At 39.4% G+C, this 12,736-nt stretch overlaps 1 protein-coding gene across 1 annotated transcript; it reads left to right on the plus strand.

The window, feature by feature from the left end:
- Positions 1-2,112: 2,112 nt before the first annotated feature.
- Positions 2,113-4,538, plus strand: LOC136331059 (nucleolin-like). Its single transcript, XM_066268913.1, has one exon. The coding sequence runs from the start codon at positions 2,243-2,245 to the stop codon at positions 4,334-4,336; it is 2,094 nt and encodes a 697-aa protein (XP_066125010.1). The 5' UTR covers positions 2,113-2,242; the 3' UTR covers positions 4,337-4,538.
- The last annotated feature ends 8,198 nt before the right edge of the window (positions 4,539-12,736 follow it).

Here is a 12,736-nt window from a genome sequence, read left to right on the forward strand (position 1 = left end):
TGTGGAAAGAACTAAAGCCTCAAGTTCAAGAAGCAAACAGAACTCCGAGTTTTCTTAACCCCAACAAACCTACTCCAAGGCATATCATAATGAAAGTGACACAAACAAACAGCAAAGAAAAAATTCTCAAGGCAGCCAGGGAAAAGAAGAATACAACATATAAAGGAAGGCCCATTAGATTATCATCAGATTTCTCAGCAGAAACTCTACAAGCTAGAAGAGAGTGGACCCCAATATTTAAAGCCCTGAAAGAGAGGAACTTTCAGCCACGAATACTATACCCATCAAAGCTATCCTTCAAATACGAAGGAGAAATAAAAACATTCACAGATACAGAAAAGACGAGGGAATTTATCATCAGAAAACCCCCACTCCAGGAATTACTAAAGGGGGTTCTCCAATCAGATACAAAGAACAAAAAAAAACAGAGCCACAAGTAAAAGCTCCAAGAAGAACACAATAAAACCAAATTTAAACTGTGACAACAACAAAAAGAAAGAGGGGGAGAAGATGGAGATTAACAGTAGCAAAGGACGATGGAGTGCAAAAGTACTCACAAAATAGTTCGCTACAATGAACAGGGTAGGGACCCTTTTCATTACTCAAAGGTAACCACCATTGAAAAAACCACCACAGAAGCACATGAGATAAAAAAGATAGCAACAGAGGAAAGATGTATGGAATACAACCAAATAAAAACAAAAGATAGAAAAACGAAAGAGAAGGATCAAACAAGACACAAAACTAACAGAAAGCAAGATATAAAATGGCAATAGGGAACTCACAAGTATCAATAATTACACTAAATGTAAACGGATTAAACTCACCAATAAAAAGGCACAGAGTAGCAGAATGGATTAAAAAAGAAAATCCAACTATATGCTGCCTACAGGAAACTCATCTAAGTAACAAGGATAAAAACAAATTCAAAGTGAAAGGCTGGAAAACAATACTCCAAGCAAATAACATCCAAAAAAAAGCAGGTGTAGCAATACTCATATCGGATAATGCTGACTACAAGACAGGAAAAGTACTCAGAGATAAAAATGGCCATTTCATAATGGCTAAGGGGACACTGAATCAAGAAGACATAACAATTCTTAATATATATGCACCAAACCAAGGAGCACCAAAATATATAAGACAGCTACTTATTGACCTTAAAACAAAAACTGACAAAAATACAATCATACTTGGAGACCTCAATACACCGCTGACGGCTCTAGATCGGTCATCCAAACAGAGAATCAACAAAGACATAGTGGCCTTAAACAAAACACTAGAGCACCTGGATATGATAGACATCTACAGGACATTTCATCCCAAAGTGACTGAGTATACATTTTTCTCCAGTGTACATGGATCACTCTCAAGAATTGACCATATGTTGGGCCACAAAAACAACATCAGCAAATTCAGAAAAATTGAAGTTGTACCAAGCATATTTTCTGATCATAAAGCCTTGAAACTAGAATTCAACTGCAAAAAAGAGGAAAAAAATCCCACAAAAATGTGGAAACTAAACAACATACTTTTAAAAAATGAATGGGTCAAAGAAGAAATAAGTGCAGAGATCAAAAGATTTATACAGACTAATGAAAATGACAATACGACATATCAGAATCTATGGGATGCAGCAAAAGCAGTGATAAGAGGGAAGTTCATATCACTTCAGGCATATATGAACAAACAAGAGAGAGCCCAAGTGAACCACTTAACTTCCCACCTTAAGGAACTAGAAAAAGAAGAACAAAGACAACCCAAAACCAGCTGAAGAAAGGAGATAATAAAAATCAGAGCAGAAATAAATGAAATAGAGAACAGAAGAACTATAGAAAAAATTAATAGAACAAGGAGCTGGTTCTTTGAAAAGATCAATAAAATTGACAAACCCTTGGTAAGACTTACCAAGGACTAAAGAGAAAGAACTCATATAAACAAAATCCAAAATGAAAGAGGAGAAATCACCACGGACACCATAGATATACAAAGAATTATTGTAGAATACTATGAAAAACTTTATGCCACTAAATTCAACAACCTAGAAGAAATGGATAAATTCCTAGAACAATACAACCTTCCTAGACTGAGTCAAGAAGAAGCAGAAGTCTCGAGCTCTTGCTGGCAGCGAGACGTTTGCGCTCCGGCTTTTCAGTACCAGCGGCCGCCATCGACGTCGTTCGGTTCTTCTGGTCTCTGCGCCGCTTGCCTGCCACACGCTCCGCCGTCATCAGCCGCCATCATGGTAAAGCTCGCAAAGGCTGGTAAAAATCAAGGTGACCCCAAGAAAATGGCTCCTCCTCCAAAGGAGGTAGAAGAAGATAGTGAAGATGAGGAAATGTCAGATGACGAAGAAGATGAAAGCAGTGGAGAAGAGGTTATCATTCCTCAGAAAAAAGGCAAGAAGGTTACCACAACTCCAGCAAAGAAGGTGATGGTTTCTCCACCAAGAAGGATTATGGTCGTCGCACCAGCCAAGAAGACAGTTGTCACTGCTGGCAAAAATGCAGCGGCTATGCCGACCCCTGGCAAAAAGGCAGCGGTTACACCAGCCAAAGCAGTAGCCACACCTGGCAAGAAGGGAGGCACACCAGGCAAAGCGTGGGTAGCAACTCCTGGTAAAAAGGGAGCAGCCACCCCTGCCAAGGGAGCAAAGAATGGTAAGAATGCCAAGAAGGAAGACAGTGATGAGGAAGACGACGAGGATAGTGAAGAGGATGACGAGGAGGATGAGGATGAAGAGGAGGAGGAATTGAAGCCAGCAGTGATGAAAGCGGCTGCTGTCGCTCCTGCCTCAGATGATGAGGATGATGAGGAAGATGACGATGAGGACGATGAAGATGATGAGGATGACGACGAAGAGGATGACTCGGAAGAAGAGCCTATGGAGCTGGCACTAGCCAAAGGCACGAAAGCTCCTCCAAAAGCGCTTCTTGTGAAGGCCAAGAGCACAGCTGAGGATGAGGATGAAGAGGAGGAGGAGGAGGAAGAGGAGGACGATGATGAGGAGGAAGAGCCAGTCAAAGAAGCACCTGGAAAACGAAAGAAGGAAATGGCCAAACAGAAAGCTGCTCCTGAAGCCAAGAAACAGAAGGTGGAAGGCACAGAACCAACTACGGCTTTCAATCTCTTTGTTGGGAACCTGAACTTCAGCAAATCTGCTCCTGAATTAAAAACGGGTATCAGTGATGTTTTTGCTAAAAATGATCTTGCTGTTGTGGATGTCAGAATTGGTGTGTCCAGGAAGTTCGGCTATGTGGATTTTGAGTCAGCTGAAGACCTGGAAAAAGCCTTGGAACTCACTGGTTTAAAAGTCTTTGGCAATGAAATTAAACTAGAAAAACCAAAGGGAAAGGATAGTAAAAAAGATCGAGATGCAAGAACACTTTTGGCTAAAAATCTGCCTTATAAAGTTACTCAGGAAGAATTGAAGGAAGTGTTTGAAGATGCTGCGGAGATCAGACTAGTCAGCAAGGATGGAAAGAGTAAAGGGATTGCTTATATTGAATTTAAGACAGAGGCTGATGCAGAGAAAACCTTGGAAGAAAAACAGGGAACAGAAATAGATGGGCGATCTATATCCCTATATTACACCGGAGAGAAAGGTCAAAGTCAAGACTACAGAGGTGGAAAGAATAGCACTTGGAGTGGTGAATCAAAAACTCTGGTTTTAAGCAATCTCTCCTACAGTGCAACAGAAGGAACTCTTCAGGAAGTATTTGAGAAGGCTACTTTTATCAAAGTGCCCCAGAACCAAAATGGCAAATCTAAAGGGTATGCATTTATAGAATTTGCTTCATTTGAAGATGCTAAAGAAGCTTTAAATTCCTGTAATAAAAGAGAAATTGAGGGCAGAGCAATCAGGCTGGAATTGCAAGGACCCAGGGGATCACCTAATGCAAGAAGCCAACCATCCAAAACTCTGTTTGTCAAAGGTTTGTCGGAGGAGACTACAGAAGAGACATTAAAGGAGTCTTTTGATGGCTCTGTTCGGGCAAGGATAGTCACTGACAGGGAGACTGGCTCTTCCAAAGGGTTTGGTTTTGTAGACTTCAACAGTGAGGAAGATGCCAAAGCTGCTAAGGAGGCCATGGAAGATGGGGAAATTGATGGAAACAAAGTTACTTTGGACTGGGCCAAGCCTAAGGGTGAAGGTGGCTTCGGAGGCCGCGGTGGAGGCCGAGGTGGCTTTGGAGGGCCAGGCGGCGGCAGAGGAGGCCGAGGCGGGTTTGGTGGCCGAGGTCGGGGCGGTTTTGGAGGTCGGGGAGGCTTCCGAGGAGGCAGAGGCGGCGGCAGAGACCACAAGCCACAAGGAAAGAAGACGAAGTTTGAATAGTTTTCTTCTGTCCCTGTCTTTCCCTCTTCCATTTGAAAGAAAGGACTCTGGGGTTTTTACTCTGTTACCTGATCAATGACAGAGCCTTCTAAGGACATTCCAAGACAGTATACAGTCCTGTGGTCTACTTGGAAACATGCATAGATAACATTTCAAAGGAGACACCCTGTTGGTTTTGACTGGATGTTCATATAAACTTTTTAAAGAGTGATAGAGCTAACCCTTATCTGTAACTTTTGAATTTATATTGTTTCTTCCCATGTACAAAACCATTTTTTTCCTACAAATAGTTTTTTTGTGTGTGTGTTGGGAGTCTAAAGGAGAGCAGAATGTTTTATGATTTTGCTTAAGCAACTTTGGGACAAATTAAAAGTCCTAAACTCTGAAAAAAAAAAAAAAGAAGAAGCAGAAAGCCTAAACAGACCTATCAGTAGAGAAGAAATAGAAAAAACCATTAAAAACCTCCCGAAAAATAAAAGTCCAGGCCCTGACGGCTATACCAGCGAATTTTATCAAACATTCAAAGAAGACTTGGTTCCTATTCTACTCAAAGTCTTCCGAAAAATTGAAGAAGAAGCAATACTTCCAAACACATTTTATGAGGCCAACATAACCCTCATACCAAAACCAGGCAAGGATGGCACAAAAAAAGGAAACTACAGACCAATATCTCTAATGAATACAGATGCTAAAATACTAAACAAAATACTAGCAAATTGAATACAACAACATATTAAAAAAATAATACATCATGATCAAGTGGGATTCATCCCAGAATCTCAAGGATGGTTCAACATACGTAAAACGGTTAACGTAATACACCATATCAACAAAACAAAGAACAAAAACCACATGATCTTATCAATAGATGCAGAAAAGGCTTTCGATAAAATACAACACAATTTTATGTTTAAGACTCTCAACAAAATGGGTATAGAAGGAAAATATCTCAACATGATAAAGGCCATATATGATAAACCATCAGCTAACATCATATTAAATGGCACTAAACTGAAGGCTTTCCCCCTTAAATCAGGAACAAGACAGGGTTGTCCACTCTCTCCACTCTTATTTAATGTGGTACTAGAGGTTCTCGCCACAGCAATCAGACAAGACAAAGAAATAAAAGGCATCCATATCGGAAAAGAAGAAGTAAAGGTATCACTTTTTGCAGATGATATGATCCTATACATCGAAAACCCCAAAGAATCCACAAAAAGACTACTAGAAACAATAAGCCAATACAGTAAGGTCGCAGGATACAAATTAACATTCAGAAGTCAATAGCCTTTCTACATGCCAACAATGAAACATTTGAGAAGGAACTCAAAAGAATAATCCCCTTCACGATTGCAACAAAAATAAAATAAAATACTTAGGAATAAACATAACAAAGAATATAAAGGAATTATCTAATGAAAACTATAAACCATTGTTAAGGAAAATCAAAAAAGATATAATGAGATGGAAGAGTATACCTTGTTCTTGGTTAGGAAGAATAAATAAAATCAAGATGGACATATTACCCAAAGCAATATACAAATTTAATGCAATTTCCATCAAAATTTCAATGGCATTTTTTAAAGAAATAGAGCAAAAAATCATCAGATTTATATGGAACTATTAAAATCCCAGAATAGCCAAAGCAAACCTAAAGAAAAAGAATGAAGCTGGGGGCATTACAATACCTGACTTCAAAATATATTATAGGGCCACGGCAATCAAAACAGCATGGTATTGCCAGAAAAATAGACACTCAGACCAATGGAACAGAACAGAAATCCCAGAAATAAAACCACACATATATAGTCAAATAATTTTTTATAAAGGGGCCAACAACACACAATGGTGAAAAGAAAGACTCTTCAATAAATGGGAAAACTGGAAAGCCACATGCAAAAGAATGAAACTGGACTACAGTCTGTCCCCCTGTATTAAAATTAACTCAAAATGGATCAAAGATCTAAACATAAGACCTGAAACAATTAACATAGAAGAAGACATAGGTACTAAACTCATGGACCTGGGTTTTAAAGAGCATTTTATGAATTTGACTCCAAAGGCAAGAGAAGTGAAGGTAAAAATTAATGAATGGGACTATATCAGACTAAAAAGTTTTTGCTCAGCAAGAGAAACTAATAACAAAATAAGGAGACAGCCAAATAAATGGGAAATGATATTTTCAAACAACAGCTCAGATAAGGGCCTAATATTCAAAATATGCAAAGAACTCATAAAACTCAACAACAAACAATCCAATAAAAAACTGGGAAGAGGGCCTGACCTGTGGTGGCGCAGTGGATGAAGCGTCAACCTGGAAATGCTGAGGTTACCGGTTCGAAACCCTGGGCTTGCCTGGTCAAGGCACATATGGGAGTTGATGCTTCCAGCTCCTCCTCCCTTCTCTCTCTCTGTTTCTCTCTCTCCCTCTCTCTCTTCTCTCTAAAAATGAATAAATAAATTTTTAAAAAATGAGAAGAGGACATGCACAGACACTTCTCCCAGGAAGAATTACAAATGGCCAACAGATATATGAAAAGACGCTCATCTTCGTTAGTTATTAGAGAAATGCAAATCAAAACTACAATGAGATACCACCTCACACCTGTTAGATTAGCTATTATTAACAAGACAGGTAATAGCAAATGTTGGAGAGGCTGTGGAGAAAAAGGAACCCTCAGACACTGTTGGTGGGCATGTAAATTAGTACAACCATTATGGAAGAAAGTATGATGGTTCCTCAAAAAACTGAAAATAGAACTACCTTATGACCCAGGAATCCCTCTACTTGGTGTATACCCCCAAAACTCAGAAACATTGATACGTAAAGACACATGCAGCCCCATGTTCATTGCAGCATTGTTCACAGTTGCCAGAACATGGAAACAACCAAAAAACCCATCAGGAAATGACTGGATAAACAAGATGTGGCACATATATTATGAAATACTACTCAGCCAAAAGAAATGATGACATCGGATCATTTACAGCAAAATGGTGAGATCTTGATAACAAGATACGAAATGAAATAAGTAAATAAAAAAAACCAGGAACTGCATTATTCCATACATAGGTGGGACATAAAAGTGAAACTAAGAGACATTGATAAGAGTGTGGGGGTTACGGGAAGAGAAGAGAGAGAGAAAGGGAGAGGGAGAGGGGCACAAAGAAAACTAGATAGAAGGTGACAGAGGAAATCTGACTTTGGGTGATGGCTATGCAACATAATTGAACGACAAGATAACCTGGACTTGTTATCTTTGAATATATGTATCCTGATTTATTAATGTCGTTTCATTAAAAAAATAAAATTATTTAAAAAAAAAAAAAAAAAAAAAGAATTACAATTCTGCAGAGAGGAGAATTTTTTTTTTTAAACTAATATGGGGATGCTAATTCTTTTTTTCTTTTTTTTTTTAGCTGGAAACAGGGAGAGACAGTGAGAGACAGTGAGACAGAATCCCGCATGCGCCCGACCGGGATCCACCCGGCACGCCCACCAGGGGCGAAGCTCTGCCCACCAGGGGGCGATGCTCTGCCCCTCCGGGGCGTCACTCTGCCGCGACCAGAGCCACTCTAGCGGCTGGGGCAGAGGCCAAGGAGCCATCCCCAGCGCCCGGGCCATCCTTGCTCCAATGGAGCCTCGGCTGTGGGAGGGGGAGAGAGAGACAGAGAGGAAGGAGGGGGCGGGGGTGGAGAAGCAAATGGGCGCTTCTCCTATGTGCCCTGGCCAGGAATCGAACCCGGGTCCCCGCACGCCAGGCCGACGCTCTACCGCTGAGCCAACCGGCCAGGGCCTGCAGAGAGGAGAATTTAACGAGTTTACAGACTGACCTCCCATATTGGTGGTCAATTACAGTCAGGGTGGTGTCAAAGGGAAGCTTGGGGTGGAGACCCTTCATTTTACCATAATTTTCACCACCAGACTCACCACCTTTAATTTTTTTAAACAATAGTTTGATATGGGCAATTGATATTTTGTGAATTTTTCATAACATGTCTATAAAGGCAGATTTCTAAAACTTTGTTATTTTCTTAATAATTCTCAACAAACAGTATAGTATACCTCATGTCCTGGTGCTCACTCTCCCTAGATATGCACTTCTTGTCATATGACATATTACCCATTGCTTCTTTTACCATTGCTTCTCCTTTGGAATTTTGCTTCCTTATCATCCATTTTATATGCAGCTACCAGAGAAAAGTCTTCCTAAAGTAGAGCTTCACACATGCCATGTTTTTGTTCACCAAAACTTGCCATCACTTCCAATTGCTCAGGGGAAAGAAATGAGTTCTTCTAAGCCCTTTATAATAGGTCCCAAACTAGCTCATATCTCATAGCTCCCAATAGCCTACTCTTTGATTCTGGCCCAAATGAATTACTTACTGTTTCTCAAACTATCCCATACTTTTTCTCACACAGGTCACTCTTCCTAGATGGCTTTTATTACCAAACCATTCATCTTTTGAGCCCTTGTCAGTCATTCAGGGTCCATCTCCAATATTACTTCTTCCACAATGGCTTTTATATACTTATTTATTTTTAACTTATGCTAGTTTAAGTTATGGTCAAAACAATAGCTTTTTTATGTATGTATTTATCAAAAAAAACATTTATTTTCTGTCTAGTATTTGGAATAAACTGTGACAGAGAATAAAATAACTTGAATCTGCTAATATATTGTGAGGGTTTGATACTTTGGTCTCAGGTAATCCAACTTCTTGTTGGTAGATCTTAACTATATTATCAAATAGCTGTGTAACTTTGAACAAGTAATCTCTCTGGCCTCTGCTTATCATCAATAAAGTAGGCAAAAAAAAAAGTGTCTTCAATGTAGAATTACTGTGAGAAATAAAAATAATCTTGCATATGGTAGCCTGTTTGTCATCATTGCTAAATGTGTTTACTCAATGTCTCAGATGATCTGGGATTCAAGAGGGACCAGATTTTTAAAAAATATTTTTTAAGACTTTATTTATTCATTTTAGAGAAGAAAGAGAGAAGGGGGGAAGAGCAGGAAGCATTAACTCCCATATGGACCTTGACCAGGCAAGCTCAGGGTTTTGAATCAGCAACCTCAGCATCCCAGTCAACGCTGTATCCACACCATCACAGGTTAGGCGAGAGACCAGATTTCAATCCCTACTCTATCAACACCTTGGACACATCACTTCATCTCTAGGCCTTCCTCCCTTTCCCCATGTGTAAAGGAAAGTGGTTATGCCCATGCCCTTTTATTCCAAGTCAACCTATATACTAGTCCTTACACTGTAGTGCCCTGGGTTTAGGTCCATACTTTGTGTGGCCACTAGCTGGCAGGATTGCCACATGGTTGCTTGGCCACTCCCCATCTCCACCTCCATCTCTAGAAGAACTTGCTGTTGGAGGCTCTGGACCAAAACAAACAACATTCCAGCCTGGCAGAAGCAAAGGCTCTGGAGTGCAGCCTTACCAGATTGTAAAAGGAGTCTCTAGTGCTTTTGTGCAAAGGAGATATTTTGACTTACTTCAAGCCTGGAGGAGGGACTGAAATTCTAAGGGACATCCTAGCTGACATCTTTCCAGCCTGTCTACTGTATGGTAGAGGTCTCTGTAAAGATCTACAGGTGATTCAGGACAACAGAAGGGCACACCACTTTTAGAAATCACATCTTATGCCTCATGAAATACTTCTGAAATTACGGGATTTCGACTTGCAATGTCCAAATGTGTGAACAACTCTCTTTAATTTCTCCAATCTTCACTCTCCTCCTTTGTACACCTGTTGTAAACCAGGTCTCTGAACAACGTGTTCTGCCTGCAGTGCTATAGGCAGGGTAGACTCCTGGAGAAAATATGGGCGTTGTGAGCACACAGACTTACTTTAAATCCTGTATTTGCTGTTTACATGAACCTTGAAAAATTTCTAAGTTTCCTTCTCTACAAGATAAGGATATAAAACCTATTTATAAAAAAATTAAAAAAAAAAAAAACAAAACCTATTCATTTAACTGGGTTTGGTTTTTTTTAGAATGAAAGGGCCACATAGAGGTGCTCAACAGTGTTTATTCCCATCCTGATTATAAAAATACAAAACAGCATGATTCCATAGTCATTAAAAATGTGTACACATGCATTAAAGGACAAGATCAATAAATATCAAACTCTTAGCCTTTATCTCTGGTGGCAAAAATTCAAGTGATTATTTTATTCTTTATACCCCTCTGTAGTTACTAATTTTCTAAATGAAACTATTACCGTTGTTACTTTTATATTGTGAGAGAATATATAATATAACATAATATCAACCATTTTAACCATTTTTATGTGTACAGTCTGTAACATCACATATGTTTACATTGTTGTACAACCATCTACCTCCAGATCCCTCATATTATCCTGAACTGAAACTCTGTACCCATTAAATCATAACATTCCACCTCCCCACCCCTTGTCCCCAGTAACCACCATTCTTCTTTCTGTCTCTATAAATTTGACTATCCTAGAAAGCTCATATAAGTGAAATCATACAATATTTGTCCTTTTGCGTCTAGCTTTTTTGCTTACTTCACTGAGCATAATATCATCAATGCCCACCTATGTTGTGGTATGTATCTAAATTTCCTCTCTTTTTAAGGCTGAACAGCATTCCTTTATACATAATTTTTTTTTGTCGTTTATCCATTTATCCATCAATGGATATTTGGATTGTTTTCACTTTTTGGCTATTGTGAATAATGGGACTATAGGTGTTCAAATGTCTGTTGTAGGCTCTGCTTTCTATTTTTCAGGGTATGTACCCAAAAGTGGAATTGCTGCATCATATGGCACTCTATCTTTAATTCTTTAAGGTAAATACTATGTTGTTTTCCACAACAGCTGCACCATTTTACATTTCAGTGTAGGGTTTTTTTCCTTTTAATAATAGCCATCCTAATGGGTATAAAGTGGTGTCTCACTGTGGTTGTTGCATTTACTAATATGCTGATTTGCATTTCTCTAATGATTAGTGATATTGAGCATCTTTTTATGTTGTTAAATAATAAAAAAATTCTACTAAACAAGTGGATGTCCTATAGAGTAGAATATAACATTTATACAAATTTTCGAGCTAAAACATGAGACTTCAAAGAAATTTCCCAGATGTGGTGGGCAGCTTTGATCTATACAGCTAGATTCCCTAGGAGTCCTCATTCATTCTCCTCCACCAAGGGGATGGGTCAGGCAACAGTTGGAGAAACCTTCCCATCCCTGAGTTTGCAAGAGGAGAAAGGAGTATGTTAGGTTGTGAAACCACAGCCACCTGACTAGACAGCATTTAATAAGAGAAATAAGTCAGCCCAAAATGCAATTCTAATCAGTTCAATAAACATGTAAGGTACCTGGAAGCTATTCTGCATGTGACAGTGATCAAGTTATTACTTGCAAAGTAGTAAAACAGACTCTAAGCAATTGTTACTGGCCTAATGAGTATTACCGATGTGAAAGGAGAGTACCACGAGATGTGCAATGGGAGGATTTAAACTGAAAAGCACAGGAAGCACAGAGCCACACTCTGCACTGAAGTGTCAGGAACTCCAGTGGAGGTGGATCAGGAGCTATTCAACATCAACATCTGTCTGTGGGCCAACTGGTAAAAAAAGAAAAGCAAAGATTCTCTTGTGACTTTTTCATAAAGCTAAATTTACACCATATAGAAATTATCATAAGGGATTGAATGTGTTTTCTTTTATAAAATAAAAATATTCTTAATAAGTCCCAGTAAAAGGTGCAAACTCACCTCATTTTTAAGATTTTGTTGTGACCTTTAAATGGTGAGTGACATTTCAGTACTACCCAGCACTCTAGAAATTCCTGACTCTAGGAGTAAGAAGTGGTAGGTCTGCCATGGAGAAGGGCAAGCCAGTCAAGATGAGTTAAGACCCATGGAAGGTTTGGTCTAGGATAACTCTCATGGACTCCAAGCTCTTTGAGAAAAGGCCATTGTACAGCCTGATATAAGAAGCCCCTACCTGGCCTGTGGTGGCACAGTGGATAAAGTATTGACTTGGAATGCTGAGGTCACTGGTTTAAAACCCTGGGCTTGCCCAGTCAAGGCACATGTGGGGAAACAACTACTATGAGTTGATGCTTCCTGTACTCTTCTGTCTCTGTCTCTCTCTCTCCCTCTAAAAATCAATAATAATTAAAAAAATTATGAAGCCCCTTTCCCCACTCCAATCATTCTGAGCAAGGCACAGGGATTTAAAGAGGCAAAAAATCCACCAATGTCTTTAGGACTCTTCTGGCCTAACTTCTAGAAGGCGACTGGCAAACTTTTTGTATAAAGAGCCAGATAGTAAATATTTTAGGCTTTGTGGGCTCTGTGATCTCTTCATGACTCCTCAATACTGGCCTTGTAGCACAAAAACATCCATAAA

This window comes from Saccopteryx bilineata, chromosome 3, assembly GCF_036850765.1.
Source record: "Saccopteryx bilineata isolate mSacBil1 chromosome 3, mSacBil1_pri_phased_curated, whole genome shotgun sequence".
Taxonomy (NCBI): domain Eukaryota; kingdom Metazoa; phylum Chordata; class Mammalia; order Chiroptera; family Emballonuridae; genus Saccopteryx; species Saccopteryx bilineata.

Coding starts and splice junctions, on each gene's coding strand:
- LOC136331059 (XM_066268913.1), top strand. CDS start 2,243: ATGGTAAAGCTCGCAAAGGCTGGTAAAAATCAAGGTGACCCCAAGAAA.